This window comes from Dunckerocampus dactyliophorus, chromosome 20 (assembly GCF_027744805.1).
Source record: "Dunckerocampus dactyliophorus isolate RoL2022-P2 chromosome 20, RoL_Ddac_1.1, whole genome shotgun sequence".
In the NCBI taxonomy this organism is placed as follows: domain Eukaryota; kingdom Metazoa; phylum Chordata; class Actinopteri; order Syngnathiformes; family Syngnathidae; genus Dunckerocampus; species Dunckerocampus dactyliophorus.
Genome location: NC_072838.1, coordinates 15,104,275 through 15,130,704, shown reverse-complemented (window position 1 = coordinate 15,130,704; position 26,430 = coordinate 15,104,275). Strand labels below are relative to the sequence as shown.

The 26,430-nt window shown below is 39.5% G+C and overlaps 1 protein-coding gene across 3 annotated transcripts in view; it reads right to left on the bottom strand.

Annotated features, from left to right (window-relative positions):
• col22a1 (collagen, type XXII, alpha 1) overlaps positions 1–23,581 on the bottom strand; it is a 39,159-nt gene extending 15,578 nt beyond the window's left edge. Inside the window, exons 1-24 of one of the 3 annotated variants that reach the window (XM_054764540.1) lie at positions 23,447–23,581; positions 20,594–20,690; positions 17,789–17,931; positions 17,148–17,717; positions 14,402–14,482; positions 10,301–10,412; positions 8,195–8,318; positions 7,716–7,991; positions 7,558–7,638; positions 6,839–6,955; positions 6,714–6,758; positions 6,563–6,625; positions 6,389–6,427; positions 4,489–4,542; positions 4,341–4,394; positions 4,223–4,276; positions 3,403–3,456; positions 3,280–3,324; positions 1,311–1,364; positions 1,179–1,232; positions 735–770; positions 564–593; positions 319–372; positions 179–232 (exon numbers count right to left, since the gene is read on the bottom strand). In XM_054764540.1, the coding sequence (XP_054620515.1) occupies positions 179–232; positions 319–372; positions 564–593; positions 735–770; positions 1,179–1,232; positions 1,311–1,364; positions 3,280–3,324; positions 3,403–3,456; positions 4,223–4,276; positions 4,341–4,394; positions 4,489–4,542; positions 6,389–6,427; positions 6,563–6,625; positions 6,714–6,758; positions 6,839–6,955; positions 7,558–7,638; positions 7,716–7,991; positions 8,195–8,318; positions 10,301–10,412; positions 14,402–14,482; positions 17,148–17,717; positions 17,789–17,873 (2,136 nt within the window). In that variant the 5' untranslated portion in view covers positions 17,874–17,931; positions 20,594–20,690; positions 23,447–23,581. Of the gene's footprint in view, positions 1–178; positions 233–318; positions 373–563; positions 594–734; positions 771–1,178; positions 1,233–1,310; positions 1,365–3,279; positions 3,325–3,402; positions 3,457–4,222; positions 4,277–4,340; positions 4,395–4,488; positions 4,543–6,388; positions 6,428–6,562; positions 6,626–6,713; positions 6,759–6,838; positions 6,956–7,557; positions 7,639–7,715; positions 7,992–8,194; positions 8,319–10,300; positions 10,413–14,401; positions 14,483–17,147; positions 17,718–17,788; positions 17,932–18,078; positions 18,193–20,593; positions 20,867–23,446 lie in introns of those variants that run through there. The other 2 variants (XM_054764541.1, XM_054764542.1) reach the window with 2 other exon arrangements.
• Positions 23,582–26,430: the final 2,849 nt, after the last annotated feature.

The window sequence follows — 26,430 nt, the reverse complement described above, 5'->3', positions numbered from 1 at the left end:
ATGTTTGCTTCATTGAGAGCTTCTCAGGAGACACCATCATCTCTCAACTGGAGCTCCCCCTATAGCTGTGAAGTGTAATTACCTTTGGGAACGTTGCTTGTTAGCAAGATTTTGGCATAATTTTTAAGTGAATTATAAACTTCCATATGGCCATTTTGCATGAAAATGTCATTCTTACCCTTTGGCCAAACTCTCCTGGCTCCCCTGGTAGACCCTGTAAACCTGGAGGACCCTATAGGTGTAAAACAGCAATACTCAATGACACTTCTTTTTCCACACAACAACAAACATATAGCAAGGGATTCCCAACATCCTTACAGGTGGTCCTGGTGGGCCATCAGCACCTGGAGGCCCGGGAAGTCCAACATCTCCCTGAAAGAGGTCACGTTAATTAGCATTTATGACATAATTTAATTCTACACACAAAAAAAGTATGATATGCTATAGCTCGCACCTCACACCCACAAGATGGTGTGTTATTTATTAAAGACGCTGCACATTTCCAGGAGATATAAAGGTTTCTTATACAGTATTTATTAGTGTATATTACAGCAGTAACGTACCTTTTCTCCTCTTAGACCCTCTTGTTGATACTGAAAGAAAGTAAATATACAAATTTGATCTTCAACAACAAAACTTGTAAATAAAATTTCAAAAAATATATAAAATTGTGTCGTTTGTATGATTATTCCTATTTGATTTGCTTTTTTTCTGCCTTTTTTATGAGCACTTACCACATCACCGGGTAATCCGGGAATTCCTCGCTCCCCCTGTGACACAGTTCCCACAAGAAAGAAAGAAAACATTACACCTAAAAGGGCTTTCCATGCTTTTGTCCTCAGGCGACATGATAACAGCCATATTTCACCATCAATGGCGTCGCTGAAAGCGTGTACTTACTGTATAGTCATAAAGGAAAAATTGCAATGCATGCTGTGTGAACGTGTGTTTCTGCGTGCATACACATGGGCGTTGCGAGACGTAGAAAGTCAGTAATTGCAGACAGACAAGATGACTTTGATGGTACACAAAAGAGACAGAGGAATGTCTGGAGTGTACACATTGATTATACCCATTTGTAATGATGTACGGTATATACAATATGCACATAATGCAATTTTTGCTGGAAGTGCACCTGAATGTGTATGTGCACATAGCACATGGGGAGGAGGACCTACCTTGTCACCTTTGACCCCACTGGCCCCAGGCAAACCAGTCTGTCCCCTCAAACCCTGAACAAAATTATTAGTATTATTATTATGATTACATTATTATTACTACAACAATATTAATCAAAGCTGGTGGCTTACATCTTGGCCAGGAACGCCAGGTTTTCCAGGTAAGCCATCCAAACCGGTCGTCCCCTAAAAGAGACAAGCTTTGAAATCATCGGCCCAGTAAGTCATATATGAAGACAATATGCGGACATATTGGTTTCCTTGCTGTAGGGCGCTCCCTGCTGGTGAAAGTGTCATGTTGATGTCATTTTAGCTTGCGCCAAAGTACAGGACTCAACTCTCTCAACGATGATACAGTCGACCCTCACTTTATCGCTCCCTCACTCTGTCGATTTTTCAGAAATGTATTAACTCATTCAATACCAAAGACGTAGTTATACGTTTTTGTAAACCCGATTTATTAATTAATATATTTTGAAAAACTGTGATAGAGTGAAGCCGCGAAATTCGAATGGTGTCGTGGCGAGGGATGACTGCAGTGAGATATTAAATGTGCAATGATGTGTATATTATCTTTCAAATCATTGCACACTTAGATGCAGCCCAATATTTTTTGCGTGTTATAAGGCACACGCACAGCATTAAATGAGATCAACACGCATGTCAATAACTTCACGTTAAATGTTGCACATTTTTCAAAATGTCCACTCTAGCTGGAGTTTTCCAAAAGCTCCGTTTGCATGTGGACGAGAGGGCAAAGCGCATAGAAAAATATGTGTTTTTAAAATACCCGTATTCAAGTTAGCGTTTCAAAGGGATTCCGGCTAAAATGGCAACCACTCACACACAGTCTACCTCCACTTCACTTTTTTCTCCACAGAGAGAGAATAGAGGTCCTGTGCAGTAAGTGACTTCATCCCAAAGTAAGGTCTCTTTATCACTTCCACAAGTACTTTACCACTTTTGACCTCCAGGAAATTGCTGACTTTGAGTTTGATTGACAGCCAGGCTGAGCTGAACATGTCGCAGCAGAAGCATGATGGGATTTCAGTACGATGCCGACCTGTTCCACATCCCCATGCCGTGTGGCAAAGTAATCAGAGATTCTCTGTTTATTGCTTTGCTACTACAGGTCACGTTCAAATGGAAGCTGACGGGTCGCCGTGCCTTCTCGCATCACCATATAGGACGTGACGATGTGTGATGGATTTTCACAAGCTCCAGACATCAAGACAGCTTCCACTACTTTTGTAGCCAAAATAAGCCCCCACACGAGTCCAGACAGGAAGTGGGGAGAGTGAATCAAAGGAGTCACATCTGTTCGGACAATTACGACCCTCGGTAAGAGGAATGTTCTAGTTCTCACTGTGAGATGTCTTGGTTATTCACATTTATTTAACCTAACATCTCCTATGATCACCTGACCTGACACATTCTGGAGAAACGGGATCATTAAGCAGCAGCCTCTTCCTACAAGCATTTGGTACCGTTTTGTAAGAAAAACATGTTCTGCTACAAAAAGGGAACATGTTTTGAAAGAAAATCTATTTTTTCAGTTCTTTTCAAATTTATGTCTGTAAAAATGTGGAGGGGAGGGGTGTGGCATGGACCATAGATGAACATAAGTGCATATTTGGATAAAGGTGATGATAGGATTTTTTGTGTGTGTTGTGAAATACATTTCCTGAACTAGATAGACAGAAGTGATACACTTTAATGGCAAAACTGAGGCTTATTCATGTGTACAGAAAAGGATTATGACTTTAAGGCTTTCAGTGGTGCCCTATATGCAAAACTGACTTTTGAATTAGGTTGCAACAGTATTACGTATTATGTGTCCCGAGAGGCTAAAACATCTCCCTCTCTTATTTGCTCCACTTTTGAGAGAAGAGGCGCTCAAACGCTCACTTTTGAAGTTCCACAAAGGACGGAACCTCCTTCCGCATGGACATGATACCACCTCCGACCCGCCCCAAGCTAGATGAGCCCACCCCGTGTATATGCCCATTATTTGTAAAAAAATAAAATAAAATAAAAAAAGCAGGCTTCGCTACACATCTTAAAATAAGCATGTTGAAATTTTGCATGTGGGACAACTTACACTGGGTCCTATCGATCCCTTTTCACCTTTTATTCCCTGCTCGCCCTGTGAGACAACGCATCAATGTTGTTAAAAATGAAAATGATCAAGTTAGCACTGAGCGGATGTGGTGTCGACACTCACGTTGACACCTTTCGGTCCTGGTGTTCCTGGATATCCCGCATCACCTTGAATGCCCTGCCAAGTGCAGATGGGCCAACATAACATGATAATGTGTTAGTGACTGGACCCAATGAATCAATTTGTTATAGGAAACGTGGAAAGCAAGGAAAAGGGAAAGACACTAAAAAATCTACTTAAAAATGGATTGAAACAATATAAAATCAATAAATGTATACTATGATCTAAAGTAATTAACATTAAATAATATTTTTAAATGAATTTGCAGTGAAATCATTTTTCCATACATTTGGAAACATGTACAAATTGATTTTAAAACATGTACTTTTACGTCTTCTATCACAAAAAAATCCAATTAAACAGTGTTAATTCATAGAAAAATCTATAAATATATTATATAAGATCAAATAATGATATTAAATAGGATATTTCAATAAAGTTCCAGCGAAATGTCCTTCCATTTGAAAACATGTACACATTTCTAATAAAAACTATTTTGACAGAATTACTCATGTTATGTTACTTGTATATTAAGCTATTATGTTGAGACAGCAAAATGTATTTCATTCATTTAAAAAATAAAAATTAAAACAAAAAACATAAAAGAATGGAAAAAATTATAGCAAAAAGGCACAATGTAAATGAATAAGCTTTTTTTTCCCCCCCAAAAGAAACCATAGCATTCTGGGAGGTAAAAAAATATATATACATATACAGTATGTATATGTAAACAATGTATGAGTATTAAACTGATTTAATATCCTTAAGCAATGCTTTGTGTTAAAGAAAGGATTACACACATATAGTGGGAGAAACTACCCACCGTTGATCCAGTCAGACCAGGAAGTCCTGGATTCCCAGCCCGACCTGCCTCCCCCTTTTCAAAAAAATGATCATTTAAAATCAAAATCACACAAAATTGAAAGCAAACGTGCACATACTTTGTCTCCTTTGTCTCCAGATAGTCCATCTATACCAGGAATGCCCCCGACACCCTGTTAGGCGATAAAAAACACAAAGTCAGGGCCAAATCGCCAACTGTTTGGATTCAGAAAACACCAAAATCCGCCAGGTTCAGGTGTGCCACACCTTCTCTCCCTTTTGTCCAGGGGCACCTGTGAGCCCTATGGTGCCTCTGTCACCCTGTAAACACAAAGTTGGTGTTATTTATTTGGACGTGAGCAGCTACACACACATGCAGGATGGCCGTTAATGCGGGTAGACGATGGTCGTGCTGTCACAAAAAAGGATTTCATTCACTTTGGTTAGGGCAGTGCCTTTGAATTCAATCAGGGCTGTACAATACTGTATATCATTGGGACACACGTCATTTCTTTCATCCTTAGATTAGGATAAAGCCTTAGTATGGGCCTACAACAACATTGTGACACAGAGAAATTGCCATTGGGCTCAGTTAAAGGTGCAATTAGAGGGATGAATGCATGCAACTCATTGACCAAAATAGACACGTTAAACCACAATGCATTGCTTGGCTGATGTCACAATTTTTGCATCAAGTTGAAGCAATAAATTGCAGCAAGCTTTGGCAAAGGAATAGATCACTCATGCAAAAATAACAAACAAATAGTTCATACTATTTTAAATGATGTAATAAGAATGGATATATTTTTGTTGTTTTGGTACATAACTACAAATACTTACATGTCTGATGAACTATTCCAATAGTTCAGAATGAGAATTTAGTAGGAAATTGTACAAAAAACTTAGCACTGCAATTCTATAAGCATGGAGGACTTGTTGTAGGCTAAAGTAGTGTTTTACTGTTAAAAGGTTTTAACTTCATTTTATACCTGACAGCTAAAAATGTCCAAATGTAACTTAAAAAGCAACTAAATTGTGCAGGCAATGTGCTGTCTACTTAGCAGGCTAGGTTTCTATCAATCTATTGATCTACCTATCTAGTTTGCTAGCTAGTTTTTTACATAACTTTCTAGCTACCAACCTATCCGCCTACCTATTTGACTAACTATTCACCTACCTTCCAAGCCAGCTGCTAGCTCTTTGCTGTACCTACAAATCTAGCTAGCAAGCTAGCAATTTAACTGCAGTATCTATCTAGCATTGACCTACCTACCTATCTAGTTAGCTAGCTAGCCATTTACCTACCCACAGCAGTGGTGTGCGGTCAGGGCCAGCAAAGCATTCTCTGCTGGTCTAAACACTATTGAGACACAGCATACATTCTAGTATTTGTTTCATAGTGTAATAATTTATTCCCATCAATCTATTATCTTCATTTTGTAGCGTGTCTCTTGCCTGCACTGCTTCCAGTATGTGTATGTACTTTTTTTGTCCAATCGAATTTCAGCTTCTATGTGTTGCCATGTCAATGTGATGTGCCCAGGGCCTTCAGAAACAGTAGTGCCATCCCGTGTCACTTACACTATTAGTAATGGGACTGTTTAACCAATCAGGTTTCTGATTCAGCCCACAAGGCTGGCTTGCTGGCTACAGTATGGTCATCATTTTTCCGTCTTCTGATTGGCTGCACTTGAACGTATCATCACATGAATAGCACAGGGATTAATTGATCCTAACCCTAACCCTAAAGGAAACAGACAGTGTTTTATATATATATCTATATATATATATATACTGTATAAATATATATATATATATATATATATATATATATATATGCCCTATTGTACAATTAATATGCAATAGGGCATATTATATACAGTATAGTATATAGTGGTGGTATTAAGAAGTGCATTGTGTCGCTTAAGTCCTCACTGAAGGCCCTAGCTGCATACTTAACTATCTGGCAATCGATTCATCTACCTATCTACTTAAGTATTTACCAACCAATCTATCCGTCTGGCTATACAGTAAAGTAAGTAGTAGCAGATGATCAATACATGCAGACGGTAAGTATATACAGTACAGTATGTACTATATATCATAGACAAACATGGTGGTTAATTAATGCAGGCCATGCAGCATCATTAGCGACAGGTTTACTTACCTTCTCCCCTCTGTCACCTCTGACAGAGATTACTTTGCCCTGCAAATAATTAATCAACAAGGATTAATTATTATCGAGGCTGGCAGAGAGCCATAAGAAAGCAAATGTAAGGAAAGCATGCAGTCTGAAATGACTTGTGTCTTGTTCTAAATTCAAATAGTTATGTTTTCATACAGCTTCTCCTTTTTCCCCCCTCAGGCCCGACAGCCCTGTGGCACCTCGAGGGCCGGCGTCACCCTGTAAAAGCAGTCGGCACAGTAAAACAACTCCATAAAAGCCGTCCTATTGTTTTACAAAGCTACAGCTAAAAGTAGCGTCAGTTGACCTTTTCACCCTTGAGACCTGCCAGGCCAGGTGCTCCGGTCTCTCCCTGCGAGGGAATGGAAAGCCATTTAAGATGAAGATTGGCACGCAGCAAGAAAAAGCGTAGAAGAAGAAGACGTTTTTCACCTTCTCTCCTGCAGGGCATGAGCAGTTGGCTTGGGGGCCCCGCTGCTGCTCAGCGACGGTGGGGGTCGGAGTGGGGATTGCCACTGGAGGAGCCTCCGTCACGACCTTCTTAGGGCACTGCAACCATACACATGCATTTATAATGTCATTAAAGAGTTCATTTTGGTCATTAAACACATCGCAAGCTGAGCTTTCAGAAGAAATACAGTTGACACTCGTGACTGGACCATTTCAGGGCCAAATAACTTGGAATTGGACACAAAATATCAAAAAGGTCAACAAGAGTCCAGCAAAGCTCGGCATTAGATCATTTCATTTGAATGTATTTTGTCTGTTTATACACTTTCAGAATGGTATCAAATAAGAAAAGCACTTTATATCTATCATGTCATTTCCCTCAGCCATTTAGCAACACAGGTAATGATAACAAAGTTAAAATTGAATATAATGAAAAAAGCATATTATACATAGTCAAATTTAACATTTTAACATTTAACATTTTTTCCAAACATATATATTTTTTGTGTGTAAGGTACAATAATATTTTTTTTTGCATGGCAATGTGTTAACATTTCATTGGGTGCCTGATAGAGGGATACAAGCTAAGGTGAGTCGTAGTTGCATACCAGGATATTATTAGATATTGCAACATTTTTGGTAAAAAGAGGGCAAAAATAACTTGAAATCTACATAAAATCCACTTGCATGTGTCAACTCACAGGCCCATTGGGTAAATCACAGCAGGTTTCCAGCTCGGCATGTTTGGAATCACAGTATATCACCATCCTCTGGAGGTCAAACTGTGTGGTGAGCACACACCTTTTAGTCAAGCAGTGCGCGTTCAAGCCTGATAGCACACTTTGCAAAAGCAACTCACATCAATCGGCACGCTGTCATACAGCCTCTTCCCAATGACCGTCTTCCCCTGGATGTCGATGTCCTCCCTGTCTCCGATTGGCAGCGTCTGAATGTGCTTACAGTCCAGGTAGAGAGACACGGTCTTGGCCTCCACGCTCAGCGCAATCTTGTGCCAGTTGCGGTCAAACAGGTTGTCCACTTCGGAGTTCCTGAAAACGGCTCGCACAGCGTCCTTGGTCAGTCCCACGGCGTTGTACTCCACCGCCTTATTCTCGCCATCCAGCCTGATAGACACCTAACAAGGCAGATAGAAAGCATTATACAATACAATACAATTAAACTGTTATCAATGTGATATAATGACATGTGGAAAAACTTTTGCTTGATACCAACAACCAATAATTAAAGGGTTGATCCAAACAATAGTTGACCTTATAATTTGCCATAAAAAAACTAGAAATAGCTCCATTTATTGCATTTTAGGCTTTGCTGGCCCACCTGTGGGATTCCATATTTGTCGAAAATCTGCCAGAGGTACCAATCTTCTCGTCTTGAGGTTTTCCTGAATTTAAACGTCGTCACAAAGGCGTATTCATCCGGCAAGCCCTGAGGGAACACGTCTCTAAGGAAAAAGCAAGCACAGAAATAAATTGTCTTTGTTTGATTGCTCTATTTTTAAATCCTACAAAAACACTCTTTTCATACTTTAAATCAAACCTACAATATTTTACCACAAAACTAGGGTGAGGAAATCTGGATTGTATATTCACTTTAAAATACAAAATAGAAAGTGTTACTGTGTATAATATTCCATATATTATTTATGTTATTATTTAGTATACGGTACACACTTTTAAAAGTTATATAGTTTGTGTATGTTTTTTTAAATCGAGCATTTATTTTTTTTATTAATGAATGTTAGGACCATACTAACCCCTAAACCCAATAGCTTTGAAATTATTTTTTAAATAAATAAATAAAAATGTAAACTACAAATTTGTCGTGGCAAACGACCACAGTGTATCCCGCTGGGCATTCTCCAAATGCTTATGCTACTATAAAGCTATACTTACCATAAAATATATTTTAATAAGGATATTAAATCAACTAAACTAATCTACTGACTGAATATATTTACCTCCATACCGCAATACTTTTATAATGTAAATATTCAAAGGATGGCTCTTGGGTGGAGTCCATTGGATCCTGTTTCTGACCTACAGTATATTTATTGCAGCATGTCCAGTATGTCCTTGAGGGATTAATAAAAGCATGTTCTTATTTTAATGGAAGCAACTAAATTAGACTGTAGGACACATGATCCAAAGCGGGTGCCATACCTTATGTACTGTAAATATAAAATGTATACTGTATTGTGCAAAAGTCTGAGGCCACCAATCATGACCTACAAGTGGTGTGAAATAGTGTTTGCCCCCTTTCTGAGTTCTTATTTTTTTGCATGTTTGTCACACTTAAATGTTTCAGATCATCAAGCAAATTTTAATATTAGTCAATGACAACACAAGTGAACACAAAATGCAGTTTTTAAGTGATTGCCCCCTCTGTTAAAACATAATTTAACTGAGATTAATGGAGATCTATCAGTCTGGAAGAGGTTACAAAGACATTTCTAAAGCTTTGGGACTCCAGCGAACCACAGTGACAGCCATTATCCACAAATGGCGAAAACATGGTGAACCTTCCCAGGAGTGGCTGGCCAACCAAAATTACCCCAAGAGCGCAGCGACGACTCATGCAAGAGGTCACAAAAGACCCCATAACAACATTCAAAGAACTGCAGGCCTCACGTGTCTCAGTTAAGGTCAGTGTTCATGACTCCACCATAAGAAAGACACTGGACAAAAACGACCTGCATGAGAGTTCCAAGATAAAAACCACTGCTGAACAAAAAGAACATTAAGGTTCATCGCAATGCTGTGGCATGACCTTAAAACCCACTTCATGCTGGAAAATCCTCCAATGTGGCTGAATGACAACAATTCAGCAAAGATGAGTGGGACAAAATTACTCCACAGCGCTGTAAGAGACTCATTGCAAGTTATGGCAAACGCTTGTTTGCAGTTGCTGCTGCTAAGGGTGGCCCAACAAGTTATTAGGTTTAGGGGGCAATCACTTTTTCACTGAGGGCCATGTAGGTTTGGATTTTTTTCTTCCTTAAAAATAAAAAGTTTCATTGAAAAACTGCATTTTCTGTTTAGTTGTGTTGTCATTGATTCATATTTAAATTTGTTTGATGATCTGAAACATTTAAGTGTGCCAACATGCAAAAAAAATAATAAATCAGGAAGGGGGCAAACACTTTTTCGCACCACCTTATGTTATAAATAGTATAGGGAGTATTAAGAGGCAGGTTCCTGCAACTTTATAGTGCTGTTACATTGTTATGCATTGTTTTTCCCATTATACTTTGATTTTCTATATATTGTGTTGCTCCTAGGTAATATAGCAAGCTGAGGTCTGCGAGGGGAGCACTTTGCATACCTGTCAACATCTGCATTTGAAAATAAGTGTAAATAAGGGAAATTCCTTCCACCGCCCCCTATCAGTTTATATATAAGTGTGACGTACTGGCTGGTTACTTACTCAGTCTGCTGCACAATGGGCATGGTGCCAAGACGAACGTACGCACTTTGGCCCTCGTCAAGTCTGGTTCCCAGAATATCTCTGACACTGAAGTACTCCATCAAGTCAAAGCCTGCATGAAAAGACGGAAAAAAGCAACTCTCCAGTGAGGTTAAGTTAGGACTTTAATTTACACATGGGTGTCAAATGGAGGCTATTCAAACGTGTGTTGGCCAGAGGAAAAAACAAGTCACTATCACTGGTACACTCCCAAATGTCTTAAAGTGCACGTGTGTGCATGTTGCCAGTCCTTTGAAGTGGTGCGACTGCAAGCCATATTTCTGTGGTGTAAAAGGGGGACACTCCCTCATTCAATAAATAAATGAAGTAGCTATGGCGACAGTGCCAAGATGAGAGGTTGACTGAACGCTGGGTGTCATCTCGTGTTGGATGAACTCTTCTTAAAGTCATTTCAGCCACTATTCCTTTTTGAAAGACCATGAGGGGCTCTAATGCCAGAAAGTATGAGTGGATGGTATCAGACAGACACTTGCAACAGTTGGGAGGAAGCACATTGGCCAAGTGGAAGTGTCATTTAGAGCAGTCGAAATAAAAACCATGACACCTCAACGTGAGATTAGCAGATATTTTCTTGATGACAACAGACTAAAACCCACAACTCCATTATTAAGGTTAATATTTTAACTACTGCTCTTAATTGAGTATTTAGCTTTATAATTTTAGTATTAGTAAAGAAAAGTTTTTTAAAGAGCCACAAAATCTGACAAATAATCTAAAAATCTAGAAAGAATTCTAAAAAAAAAAAGTGAGAAACGTGACATATTAAAATTCATTTTGGTAAAATTATAACATCCAACCCAAATAAATTCTGTATACAGTACTACAAAAGTAAAAATGCATAGTTGTGCATGACTGCAATGTATCGCACTGGGCATCCTCCTGATGTTTATACAACTCCATCATACTTACTCAACAATACTTCACCAATCCTAGTGGTCTTTTGAATGCTATTGAATGTATGTGGAAAAAAAGGACATAATTAAAGAAATTCAAATTAACATTACAAAAAAAAATAGAAATAATTTTTAAAAAGTAAAAAGTGATGCATCTTGTGATCACTGTAAGTTTTATTTTGTTATTGATTTATTTTCGGGCAATAATAGCTAAACATTACTCTTTGGACATTCCACATATAACCAGAAATCATGGTTGGAGACGACCACAATGTATCCCACTGGGTACAGAACCTCCCACTGTTGTATATGGTACTATATATGTATACAGTACCACAATGACCTCACTGTATGCCACTGGGCATGCTCTTGTTTATGATACTATATGGTTACATTTGCAATAATAAGTTGTTCAACAATACGTTCTCAATTAGTACTCTAAAAATGTCACTGAATGCAAAAATGCATAATTCCATCAAAAGTGAAGAAGCAGATGCTATTTTTGGCTCATATTGATGTCTGGAGTGCTGTTACAACATCCTAACACGATCCAAACAAAACTGTGATCTGTGTTCTGTGCACAAAAACAAGGCGAACAGCCAGCTTGAAAAACATTGAGTTCTACTTGTGACTGCAGCCTCATTTGACAAAATACACATGTGATAAACGTCTTAAGCACTACGCTTTGACCCCAATCCTATTTGTTTAGGCACGGCACTCGTGCAATAAGCCCTGCTAACTTTTCCCTCTCCTTGCGTTGTGCACCACTCCGCCTCTGTGGTTGTTTGGAGGACATCTTTGCACAAGAGTTGTAATTTAGACTGGCGATGCACGGTGTATAATCAAGTCGAAAAGTTATTTTGAACAGCTACAAAAACGACCATTTTTGTGCATGGGTTGGGGGGGGGAGGGGTGAAACGACAGATGAGTTCACTGACTGTCGGCTATGGCGTCCACAACGAGGTTGCTTTGATGGGAGCAGATGTGGATGTGGATGCGTTCTGCCTAAAGGATTCCGACGAGACGGGCTGCCATGGATTCTACTGTGAAACAAACCACAGTTGTCTTGGTGGTCACTTGCTGATCACTTCCTCACTTCCTGATACGATGACGTTATTTCTCCTACTTCTGTATAAGTGTGGACTTGAGGTTCTGATCATATTGTATGTTGGCTTCGGTGGTGAAAATGAACCTTGTGTAGTGCTCTGTTTACTTGTAAAGCTAAGCGACTTCTATAAACACCATGTAACAGTAGAAGTGCATATCAAGAGGTCAGTCAGGGGCCTCTATGTGGAGTTATTGCCTGTGCCAATGCCATCTGACAAGCCTAAATTACCAGTATGATTGTATAAATGTGAAAGCTTGTGCACACGAGTGAGCACATAATGGGATATGGTCCAAACCTATTTAATACAATTCGAGGGAAAACAACTTTTTTGTAACAGAGGTGGAATAAAAGTATAGTTTGCATTATTTTCCCTGCAAGATCCAACTGTAACGCCTCTCTTTGGACAAACACAGACTGCAACCAGTCCACACACATCTGCTTTTTCTCTCTGTACGATGCACGTGGGTGGGAGACCTAGACAGGAACTCCGATCCCCGATAGACGCTCTTGTAACAACATCCCAACTTTCTGGATAAATGCTATTCAAGAGCTCTGAGAAAAGTTAAAGAGAATAAGGGGAAATAAAGTCAAAGGCCAGTTTAAAAAAAATGGTTTAGGATAAACTCGGACCACTTTAGATTCCCACATGCATTCAAAGTGCTTGTCAACGACATTAAGGGCCAATTTTCTTATTTGGAAAGTGCGCTCAATCGCTGTCATGGTGGTTACATGGGACAATTGATGCCACAGATTCGGTAAATCCATGTGGTGCTTAACATTTCACTTCATAAGGTACACCTTCACAATTCAATGTGAGCACATATACTGTACAGTATTTACAGTACACTATATAAGGTAACCAAAATATTGGAAACGGCTTTCAGTACAATGCAGTTAAAAATACTGAACTGTACATGTTTGACAGATGCTGGACAGTGTTGGATATTATTATCACGCCTACAGATCCAGTCTATTAGCTCAGTGCATTTTCATTCTAATAGCTTCTCATAGAAGGCCTTCTTTACACACACACACTCACATAGCACAATCGGAGTTACACAACACCTAAATACGGATGATGGAGAAATACTGGGAGGCACACAATAGATGCATTGTTCTCGCTCCCACACGCTTAACTCTCACTTCTGAACAAACTTAACTTTCACTTGAACTTTTCACTTCTTCGATCTCTTCCTCACCGATGATAAGAACCTAGCACTGTAACCAAATCATACTTTTTTTTTTTATTGTGTGATCACTGAATACTTCTCTGATAGCAACATGGTAAAAAAACAGGAAGGAAGGCTAAAGAGAAGAAACAGTCACTACAACAGTATCTCGGAAGTGTGTTTGCGTCCCAGTTTCCCAAGGCGGGGGATCATGCTCTGCTTTACAGTGTGGCAGCACTCATGCAGCCCCAGACCATAACATAGACAAGACAGCCAACTATTTACACAATAATAAGACGGCTTATAGTAATCTAAACTAATAAACAGCAATCCATAAACAGTTACCCACTTATGATGCTGATTTAACTGATTGTTGAATTCTGGGATTTCTTCGTCCGAATGGGGAATTACAACAGAAATCTATGCAAGAATTTGTGAAAATCAATGACAATTGCAAATAGATCTGTAACTAAAATACTGGACTTTTTAAGATAAGCATATTTTAGCATAATCTTGATTAAGGCAACAACATTATGCACATTTCAGTTTCTTTGCTACATTGTGCACCCTATTGCAATTGTCGCCCGCTGCCTGCAGCGAAATGTTCATTAAAGTTATGTATTTGTTAAAGTCTTTATTTAAAAAAAAAAAAAATCTCATTAATTGCAGGGGAAGGTGTTAAAGTTGTATTTCCTGTTTATGGAAATTTACCAGGAATTGCTAGTCCCTGTGCCACCCTCATGAACCATACTACTAATTCATGTGCATATACTAAAATAAATACAGCAAGGAAGGTTTTACTTCAAATCTATTACAGTAGTTTTTCTGTGTGTTGTCTTCAGGCTACAGTGGTACAGTAGTTTGCACCTACCTGGAACCTCCTGTAGGCCATAACTGGTGCTGTTTTGCTTAAAGCGATCAGGTTGCACCTTCATGTTTGGACACAGCACATCTGAGGAGAAAGGACACATGTCAGTAGACAGGAAAGCAAGTTCTAGTCACAGGTTGAACACATCACATGACATGAAAGAAAAATAATTTTTTTGGAAGCACACTGAGATGTGATGTGATGAAGATACGGGGCAAACGGTGTCAATGTGGGGGTTGTTTTTGGTCTACAGTGAAATGGGGGCACTTCCAGCCGGCAGGGAAGCAAGTCCATCTTACGTTTCCGCACAAACATATTTTAAAGATTGCGATGACAGAAGGAAAGACAACACCATCAGGTTTGCTATTTGTGTTACGAAGAACACATCCTGTTGCTTCTGTTCAAGCTAAAAGGGGATGTCAACATTAGCTTGGCGTAGAAAAAAGAACAGATTATTGAAGTTTGTATTGTTACTGCGCTTATTAAATCATCTTAAACTACATTTGAGCAAAGCATTTTATTACACTTTATTAAATTTAATTTTCACACACATAGAATTTTATATAAATTGGAAATTAATAAATAATAATAACAATTTCATTATTATTTTTCCTGTTTTTTTGTCCTGGTTACAATAATAACCTCCAATAATTGGGGGGGGAAGGTATGTAACCTGTGGTACAAACTATCGATATTGATAAATGTGTTTTTTGGTGGGGATAGTGACTGATTATTTAGTAACATGACAGGGGCAAAATATTAGAAACACCTCTCAGTATGATGCAATGCATAATCAACTGCATACCCCTGTATCGTAAATTATACTATAAAATCATGCCTTTATGTGCAAAAACTGCATAAAAGTCATGAATTTGGCAGCTGTGCACACAGCTCTGTCTGTTAAAAAGTGTTGAGCGGCTATGACTAGCCTTCCATTTGCATGCGTTTGCTGAATTCCACATCACATTGGACACACCATTCATCACTTCTGCAGTAATTTCACGTCTGTGTGTCTATTTTTGCCGGAAGTATTTTCTTAAAGGCTTTTTTTAACACGATAATGGGAGACGGTCTTTATTGTCTATGAAGCCCACAACTCCAGGAGAAATTACAGCTGTGCGTCACTGTTTTTTAAAGAGCGTGCTGTTGCGCTGCTATGACACTCAGCATGCTGGGTAGCCGAGCTACTCCCTGCACTTGTGGCCCCTCAAGCTATAATTTAGGGATCCGGCTGCAAGTTAAAATGGAAACGATGCAAAAAGCTGCATTGTGGAAAGGAATATCTCAAACAGATTTGCTTTTTTTTTCTTTTTTTTTTTAATCAGCTAAATGATTATAAGTAGACATTTTTACCACTAAATATTGATTGATTGAATCCTTCAGAAGGTGATCACTGTGGGTTCTGAATGAGTTTTCTCAGCCGTAATTCTCGCATACAATGACAGCATTACGTTCCTTTTGTTTGCACCTATTGATTAAAAGGTGAAAATAATTGAACGCTGACATCAGAGCGGCTACACTGGACACACTTTAAAACATGAGAGCTGTAATTTTCCGGGTGAAAATAGCCTGAGCTGCTCACTGACTTGACCACTGATACACTTATAGGCTCACTTGTGGTCATTCAAGAGATTACTGAAATAAAAACTTTCTTCCTCCGAGGTAGTAGTCTACATTTAGGGAATAGTGCCACACGGGGGGTCAGTAATGCAAGGTCAAGGCCCCAAGTACTGTAATCTAGTGATAAGTCCCATAGGATTTGCACTGGAGTTCCGGTTTATGGCTCACACAAAGGTTCATTTGGTTGCCTTCCACGTTATTTTAGGCAGGAATTTTCATGTGAAAACATCCATCGTGCTCAGTGGTGAATTTATACGGCAAAAAGTAGTAGGGGCACTAACCGCTTAGGTGAGCTACATACCAGGAAAATGCTTCCCGTTGATCTTCCATGTAATAAAATAACACAAACAGTAAACATATTCAGCAAGGTAATACCTCACCACTTCACGCTTCGAATTTCATGAATTCACTCTCACGTTTTTTTGAGTAGCCACTTGTTGCTAGGCAGTATTTATAGGGCTCAATAATAACTGCCCCAGAGGCCAATGAAACAAATGTAAGGATACTAGGCTGTTTGAATGGTAATAATGACATAAAGGTTAGAAATACATATGCAGTTTGTGATTGAATCACTACTCTGTGTTAAATATAAAATATACATTAGACAAAAGGCTGATTACTAAGCAAACATTGTGTTGGCTGATTCATTTTAAAGTGTGATATGGCTTCCTTAGTCAGTGAAAATTGCAATCAACTACATTTTCAAAACTTTTCAAAAATGTGTCAGCTCAAGATTAAAACTTTGGTTTCTCACCAGGTCCAAACTTATGGAAATATGTCGTGTTTCGCCTGATTATTGGCAAATCCTAATGCTTAAGAAGACAAACCACGTTCATTTATGACAACAAACATGAATCAAAAAGACTTGTGCCAAGAAATTGTGTGCCTGTGACCCATGTTGGGTCTTGATGCTAAGTTCGGGTTGGTGCAAGCTACTCTGCAGCAGCTGCACCACATAAATGTTTGGTTAAAGTTCTAGTCAGTCCAAAGGAAGTGCGGAAAGCGCAGCATGAGCATGCGCTTAGTGGTCAGTGTGGGTGGTTTAGAAGGTTCAAATGAGGGGCCTGTCTAATGTGATGACGTGCACGTTTCGGGTGTGGTGGAGAAGGTAAGTATTAGACAGACTTACTCTCACAAAGCCTCCTCCTGAGCCGACCCCTGATCTTATCGATGGCGTTAAAGTCCGTCACGTGGAAAACATGAGCGTTCTTGGGTTCCGCTGCAATCTCCTCCAGCTCCACCTTCAGCGCCTCCCCGATGCCCACCGCAAACATCCTGATGCCAGCCTTGGCGGCCAACTTAGACGGCTCTAGCACGTAATCCTGACTCCGACCGTCTGTGAGCAAAATGGCCACCCTTTGGATGCCCCTGGCTCCCACGGGCCTGGCCCCATTCCGCTCCATGAAGATGCTGTCGGTGGTGTAGCTGATAGCATCCCCGGTCATTGTATTTCCCCCCAGGTAGCGTATGTTCCTAGCGGCTTGCTTCACGTCCTCCAGGTTCCTGTATCTCGCCAGATTGAACTCGGTGGTGGGCCGGTCGCTGTAGCGGACCACAGCTACTCGGGTCTTGTCTGGCGCCACGTCAAAGGACTCCACCAGGTTGGCCACCCATTGCCTGATCTTCTCAAAGTTCTCCTTGCCGACACTAGATGAGGTATCCAGGATAAACGCCAGGTCATAGTGGACGTTTTTGCACCCTAGACAGAGAAGAAACATATAAAAGTAGTCCCACGTAGACTTAGACTTTATCCAGATCTTAAAGTCTTACCCGCCCTCTGAGCGTCCACACTTTCCCTTGAAAGAGTCAGGATGACCAAGACCAGTGTGATCCTAAATCCCAGTCGGAATTCCATCTTGGTCTTGGTTTGGGTCAGTTCTCCTTAGCCGAAAACCACCATCCAACTCTCTGGTCTGTGGAAACATCAACAATCAATGGTACCCATTGCAGATCATCTTCTGTCTGGTTTCCGCCATGGACTTTGGCAAAGGTCCTCTATTCTCTGGATAATAATATCCATCACTGACATACACAAACCTCAAAAAGGAAATTGGACTCACCATAGATTGTTGGGAAAACACGCCAAACTAGTTTTATGATGTCCAAAAAAAGAAATATGTCTCTGCGCTTCTTCAGGCTCGTTTCATGCTTTCAAGTGTAGAAGTCGATACAGCATCTTTCAATATGTATTGCAGAGGTACTAAAGCTCAAAAGACACAGGGTCCCTGAGGACAGCCACAGTGGCTGGCGTCATGGCAGAAGATTATTATACAGTAGCAGCCTATTTATTGTGCCTGTGTGGCAATGACAGAAATGTGTCACAAACCCTGTTTGGCCTTATTGTACACAAGCGGCTGTGAGGCTGGTCCTAGCCATAACACAGGCTCAGCCCCTGACTGGAAAAAGCGCCTCACACGCTATGGGAGGTGTATTAAACAACTGGAGGAACGTTCACTTCAATTTAATGCCTCATGCTGCCGTTTAGTAACTTTATGAACTAACTGCAGGTAGCCAAAGTTAGGAACTATCCCACTTGGAGCTTACTGGCTGTGACGTCACAGGTAAACTACAAACATGGCTGACTAAGCATTAAGTTGCACATGATAGTCAATATGCACCATTTTACCAAATAAAGAGAATATAGTATAATATATTTACACCATGAAGAGCAAATTCTAGTAACAACCTTTTACCTGAGGTTTTTATATCCATTTTGAGTCAGTTTAGCTGATCGGCTATCATAATCTTTGATGGCTAAGCTAATGTCCTTGTGCTCAAACTACCTAAGCCATTTATCACCAAAATCATCCATTTTTTGACAGGAAACTGGATTCAATGTGTTTTAGACTTACAAACTGTGTTTTAGATGCAAAACAAAGGTATTAGGGAAGAGAAAGTTGTTCAATGGTGAGGTAAATTAGTTCTTATGAACTGATCAAGTAATCTTCAACAGCTAAGCTAACTGCTTTAGTGAATAATCAAGCAATTTATTACTCAGATCAACCATTTTTTGACCACATTCAGCATTTAATGAGTTTTAAACTTGGAATTGTTGCTTTTCAATGCACAACAAAAGTATGTTAAAGGTAATGTTAAATGATGCGGTAAATTAGCTGCTAAACTAATCTTCAACAGCTAAAATAACCAGACCATCTTTTCTATCAGAGTCAGACATTTTAGTGAATGTGTTTTAAAATTAGAAAGTATGTTTTTAGACTCAGTTAAATTAGATGCTAACAACTTGCTAAAATCTTTTTAAAAGGCTAAGGTAATCGTCAACAGTTGAACCTACTAATCTACTGGTGCTAATAAAAAAGCCGTTTATGACTAAAATCATCCATGTTTGACCGTATACTGTATTAGATGTGTTTAAGACTTACAAATTGTATTTTTAAATGCAAAATAAAGGTATTAAATTAGCTATTAAAAACGGATAAACTCCTGACCAACAGCCGAGCTAACTGCTGATAGCTAAAAATCAAGCTATTTATTACTGAAATCAGCAATTTTTTGGACCATAGGCAGCATTTAATGCCTTTTTAACTTGGAAACGTTGCTTTTCGATGCAAAACAAAGCTACTGGGGAGGTCAGAAGGCGTGGTAAATAAGCTATTGACAAATGCTAAGCTAGGACTTTTTTTTTGACAGTAGGCAGAAGTGTTTTAAATTTAGAAATTATGTTGTTGGACTAAATTAGCTGTTGGCAAAATGCTAAACTCAACATCAAAGGTTAAGGTAATGAACACCAGTGCTAAAAGTGAGCCATTTAACACCAAAATCATACCTTTTTTGACAGCTTGCCTCCCCTGATTTGTTTCAGGCTTAAAAATTGTGTTTGTTTTTGACAACTTCTAGCATAATCTACACTGGCTAAACTAATCTCCTTGTGCTAAAATCTGACATTGTTTGACAGTAGACGGCACTTCATGTGCTTTAGGCTTCGAAATGTAGTTGTTGGGTACAAAATACAGGTAGTGGAGTGTAGAAATAACGTAAAAATGAATAGTAATTGTAATGAATGACATGGTTGTTAGGTAGAAGTCATTTCAGGAAGTATGTTTGCACATTGCTTTAACTCATGCCAGGCAAAGTGGACTATCTGGCACCACCTAAGCAACTACGGGTAGTTGTAAGGTACAAATAATTCAGTGTGGGTAAATGGCATTCTTATCTGATCTTCCATTGGGCTATTTCTGCTTTCACTGGCGCTATTCAGCGGAATGGGCAGTAAGTCATTACAGCAAATTGTCTGAGGAAGTCAGGCCTGTATGATGCCTGTCTCAACAATTTGTCTTCCTTGTACAAGCAGACAATATGTTAAAGTCATAACGGGGCTGTTTTGCTTCTGGCAACAAGTGCTGCTGTGTAGTATTTCACTTCCAGTCTGTCAACGGTAGACTTGGGAATGCGGTGGAGATGCATTTAACAGAAGCATCGTGTTTATTGTTGTCTAATGTGGAAAACAGAAATGGCTCTTACTGGTAAGCGTGAGAAAAGACTGAGAAGAAGGAAGGATTGACTGCAATCTTCCAAAAGAATGTTTGATTTGAAGAAATAGATGCCTCCTTGTCTTACCTGTCAATCAGTGTCTGCTGGAGGTGTGCGCCCTCCCCCCTGCCTCCAGCCCCGGGCAGCCCGTATCAGCAGCCCTGCAGCATCTTTACCCAAATTGCTGTAAGGTGGCATAAAATGACATGAAAATATGGCAACATAATCCAGAGTGAAAATCCAGTGTGCAGTTACAAAAAAAAGTGAGAGGAATTGCAAGCAGTTTGAGGATGGCTGCACAAAGTGGGAGGGGACAAGGGAAGGTGGCGGCAGTGATGGTGGTGGCGGTGGGAGGGGTGTTGGGTTTCATGGTGGCTTCTGCACTCACACATAAAAAGCAGTGCCAATTATAGGTCCAACTTTTAGGATATTTTAGTCCCCCTCCTCTTTGACTTCACCCCCTCCCCTCCTCCTTTAAAGCTGCCATGAAAGAAAAGCTGGAACTTTTGACCACAAGTGTCCAGAACCGCCGCCCTTTTAGGGCCGGGCGGCACACTTCTCGGAGGAGGCCTGTGTTTAAATTGGCCAAATGATTATAGAACAGCGTTACTTGCAACGCGCCCTTTTAAGATGTCGGCACTCCTCATGCGTCTGTAGTCTCGCTCCTTAGCAACGTGTTTACCGTTGCGTGGGCCGCAACATCTGTTCCTTTTAGATAATATTTTTACTTGCAACATGTGCACCGCTTCCGACAACATTCCAGCTCCTCATCTCTGTCATTTTCATTTTACGATGTAGTCAAGTAAAAGAAATATTCCAAATGAACGTTCATGCCAACATTTTGATGCTGGATGCGACTCTGAACCGTTGCACACAAAAGGGTGTAAATGTGTCAAACATGCACCCCTACTGTCTTGTATGTGCTATTATTTTTCCGATCAATACCCCACATGGTGGCGCTGTAATTAAGCCCCAAATTTGGACCCGTTAAGTCGGACTGACTTGAAATTTCTCCTAAACAATTAGTGTAAGGTGTTTAGCGGAATCACCACCAAATTTGGTACACACCTTCAGGGGACTGACAAGCACATGTTTGTGAAATTTGAGAAAGATTGGTTGAAAAACATGGCCGCCATTAAGCAAAACGTATTTGCAGGGGGCCGGGTGGGTCTGCCCATAAGTCACTGAGCATTTGTCTGATGCAGGGGGCGTGCCCATCACGTCGATCGAGGAGGTAGTTTGAGTCGATCGCATAAACGCCACTTTGTAGATCATCAGTCTAGTTTCCTTATTTTCTTCCTGCATGAATATTCATGATCACGTCCAGCCGTATTCAAGAAGGACATACTGATCCAAATGAGAATTGTCTGGCCTTGGCAGAGTTGTGCCATTCTAGTTTAGAAATATCTAAGCTGCATGAAGCTGACGGCTGTCATGTGCGGTCAGACTGCCACACATGCTTCCTGGAAGTTCCTGCATCACTGACAGCTCTTGGTCTCACTTTCTTTTGCTACGCATTGTCAATAAATCTTTTTGTGAGCTGATGCGGCACTGAAGCCATCTAAAACGCAACATGTCTACATTTGAATGTGACAGACAAACAAACACTTCCAGGCTTATTTGCAGCACCTTTGTAGCCAAGGAGAGTGAGAGCGGGCCAGGCTATGTATAGGACGGGTGGCAGCCTAGATGGGAAGCGGGCTGATGGTTGCGGGCAGATGCATGTTATGAGCGATGGTGTCAGTCTGGAGGAGCGTCTGGTGCCCCCAGCAAGAGGGCTAAAGTGGTACCCAGCATGCAATGCTGCAGAAGAAAATGCCATCTGTCATGAGAATGAGCGGCCAGCTTTCATCCTCCCACATCACAAAGTCCCGGAATATGTTGAACACGTGTGGGTACACAAAATACGTTTAAAGCGTTGACTTACTCTCCTCTGGAAGGTGTAAAAAATAAAAAAATAATAAAAAAAAAAAGGGAGGAAACTGAAACATTTGGCTTCTTTTTAATAACCACCAGAGGGCGATATTTCCTTCAAGGGCGATATTTCCTTCAAGGACGACCTGTTCTTAAAAATGTTTTTAAAAATTAGGAATTTTTTTGCAGAACAAAAAGTCACATATAGGCTGAGGATTTTTGACAAGTTTTTCTACAAATTAATACATTTTTAAACATGCAGGGTTTTTTTCTTGTCAGACAGAGTTTATTAGTAATACATGATTTCTTCACATTCACGTGTACAGTTGCAAAGAGGCAAAAATGTACTTAAATAAATTATTGTAATTAAAAATGACATAAGGAATCGACTGAAATGGATGATGGTGGCAAAATTCCCATTAAATTATTTTTTTTGCCCTGTAAAACATCACTTTTCACTCATTTTTAACATCATAAAGAGCAAATGTTTCTGCTGCTGCTTTGTTTATTCATATTTATTATTCAATTGAATGAAAATATTCATCAAAAGTCAGTGAAAATATTGAAAAATTTATAAATATTAGACATAATTCATATATTCATATATTTCATGTTTCTGTTTAATTTTTATTGGAGACAAACTGGGGTTAAAATTAGAATTTGAGTTATTAAATATCGCAATATTGTGTCTTTTAGAGCTTGTGTGTTTTTGTTTGTGTTTCTTTCTTCCTGGATAAATTCCACGCAGCACAACGACTTCCTATCACTTTCTCATCTCCAGCAGGCGTTCGTCTGTATTTCCCAGCATGCATTTGGTCCCATGGACCTCCATTTTAGCTAATCCTGCTGATGTGTTGCACTGATCCTCTTTAAGGCATGGTTCTCTACGCAGCCTATCATGCCTCCCCCCAGCATCCCTCTGCAGGGTGCTAAGCTTCTGGCGTGACGCCTCGCTGCAGAGGGTAGGTTTAACTCTCTGCGAGTGAGGAGGAGGAGCAGGTTTGATGCACAGATGGGCTCTGGTACCTCGACATTGCACCTGTAGGGGCTCGGACCTCATCACCTGGGGCCTTGGAGGTCTCTGCTGATGGACTCCCTTTCCTAGGCTCACCATCGATGCAGCATTTTGAGCCTCCGGATGGAAAAAGTGCAGTTTTTCCCTCTGACTCTTCATCATGTCATCTGCCAAAGGCGCCAACCTCAGAGGGCGTCCTTTCCCTGCTTCACCGTCTGACTCAAACCCGGGCGTCTTCAGCAGGAGCAAGTCCAACTGCGGCGTGGCCCCTCCACTGTGCGGGGGCGCCGTAAGCTGACCCGCCGCCTCTGTTCCATGTGTTGCCGCTGACAAGTGGCGACCAGGTGTTTTTGAATGGAGGCCGTTTTTAGATGCCGGCCGAATGTTTTGACCGTTCAGACGCAACGGTGTATTTTTAACTCGGATGCTCGACATTTCTTCGCGGCGGGGGACTTCCTGAACAAAAGACACACCATGTGAAGTGAACACATCGAAGACAACCAGAGACATTTCATAGCAAACACACAAAACATCAACACTTTCGTACATTCTGTTTTTGACTTGAGCCACTTTTGGCACGAACACAAAGACCTACAGTATGCCACAATAAACTCCACAGATATGGCAGACTTTAAAAAACACTATACGGTCGTCCCTTGCAATATCGCGGCTTTTCAGAAATGAATGAATGAATGATTGCTGTCGTGTGGTAAACTATGGTCTATTATTGGTCAAAACATATCGAAATGCAAATGATATGCACTGTAGCATTCTGGCCACTAGGCAGCAGTAATGTTACATGGATGCAGCGTGAAAAAAAGGTTCTCCTCTCATACGGTGCGGAAGTGGTAAGTTTATGGCTTCTTATTCTGTGCTTCTTCCCCACTCTGTTTGAAACCCTTTCTCAAGTTTAAGAAATAAATTTGAGGCTAACTTGCTAGCTCGCTATCTTGCAGCCGTCTACAGTCCCTGTAGCATAACAGTTGTGCAATCCGATGTAAACAATGAATAATAAGGCGTGCAATGGTGACTACAGTGTTGTTATTTCATGTCTACGGGGCTCTAATAATGTTAAAAACCGTATTTAGAAAGTCACAAACAGGTTTTCTATAATCTATTTAATAACATTGAAAATGATATCTCAGATATGAATTTAACCAATTAACGTCTATCAAAGAGGGAGGACTGCAACTATTCTATTATTTTAGTTAAGTAGTTTGGGGTGAAGGTTATATCACATTATATCACATTACATTACATTTTATACAAAATATCCTTCGTGAATGATATATATTTTTTTAAAAAGGTAACTCATTGTCACTAATTTTTAGTTTTTATTTTTGCTAATTACAATGGATTTTTTTTTTCAATCGAAAATGAATTTCCTTGGGCGCAACCTTTCAATGAAGTTGAAAAGTTTCGCATTGGCTGCATTGATATGAAAACATACATCAACTACATTTCTAATAAAATAATTAAATACAAATAATATTTAGTTAAACACATTTAGAAAAAGCATTCAAGAAATGAGAAGCGTATTTATTGAAGAATACTAGAAATACAGATTAAGTAGTTCTGATGAAGAGACTGTAAAGCCCCCCCCCCGTTTGTGGTTGAATATGAACTCAACTTACTGCTGTGTCGTCCTTCATCTCTCGTGGACTCATCGTCATCATGTCGTCTTCTTGCTGGTGTTGCTGGAGGCTGCAGCTCCAACAGATCAAAGTGCCGTAATGGGATTCAAGAGATTAAGATCACGAAGAAGTAAAGAGTTTACCAGCGTGGACTCGAAGCCAAGTTAAGGAATGCGATGCAAACAACATTCCTGGCCTTCTAATATGAGCAGCTTCCGTGAGATTCATGCATGACGATGGCGTGTTGTTTTATCACTTACCGCTAGATGGCACCAAATACCCCATCACGAGAGGCAGAGCGCTTTGACGTCCACGACTGGATTGAAGTTACATAGAAATGTTTATGTGCACCTTTTTCATTGAAATGGTGTTTCTATAGAATTGAAATCATACCACTTACACGTCATACATGCATTGTTAAAAAAATGGCTATGGCTTCCTACACTGGATTCCAAACATACGTTCTAAGCACTAAGTTCATTCCGTGACTCTCCGGTGGGGAAAAAATCTAATTACAAGAATAAATCAAAAATAAAAAAAAGGTATACGGTATATTATTGTTGTAAAGTATTATTATAAATAAAAATTGACGGTGAAAAATTATGAAAAAGTCATAATTACGGTTTTAAAAAACGATAGGAAAAACATCTAAACAATATTTTTTTAAAAACAACAAAGAATGTATGAGAAAAGTACTAAAAACACATACAGTATAATAAGAACACATGAAAAAAAGAAGGAAAAAAATAGGAGTATCAAGTATGTTATGTTGTCTATCATACACAATAATAATAATCATAGAAAAAAGTTAAAAGCAAAAAAGTACATTAGTGCTTTACTTTAATGCAAGAAAAAAGGATGGGGAAAAAAATCAAAACAATATTTAAAAAATATTTAAAAAAAGAGAGAAAAGTATATTACTGCTGTCAATCATTATTATACATAATATTAGAAACAAATCATGAAAAAGAAGCAAAAAGTTAAACTACATTTTAGTGATTCATTAAATTAAAAAAATGATATCATAATAGTTAATAAGAGAAGAAACACATACTGTCTAATATAGTGGTTTATCACTATGCTAAATGAAATAATTAAAAATAAGAGAAAAAGATTGATTCCAGTTATTGTTACTAAAGTAACTAAAGTAGAAGTAGTAATAATAACCTTGTGGGCTTGTGGTCATGACTTTCCAGGTATTCATGAATTAAAGAGCTTCTCTCCGTATTAGAGAGGTTTTGGATGAAATGGGTGGATTAGATTGTGTGCTTGAGGAATTTTCTGTCTCAGTGTAATCAAAGTGCGATAATGAAGAAGCCTGGCAGCATTGTGACGCTCAATATGAGAGAGATTTATTGTTC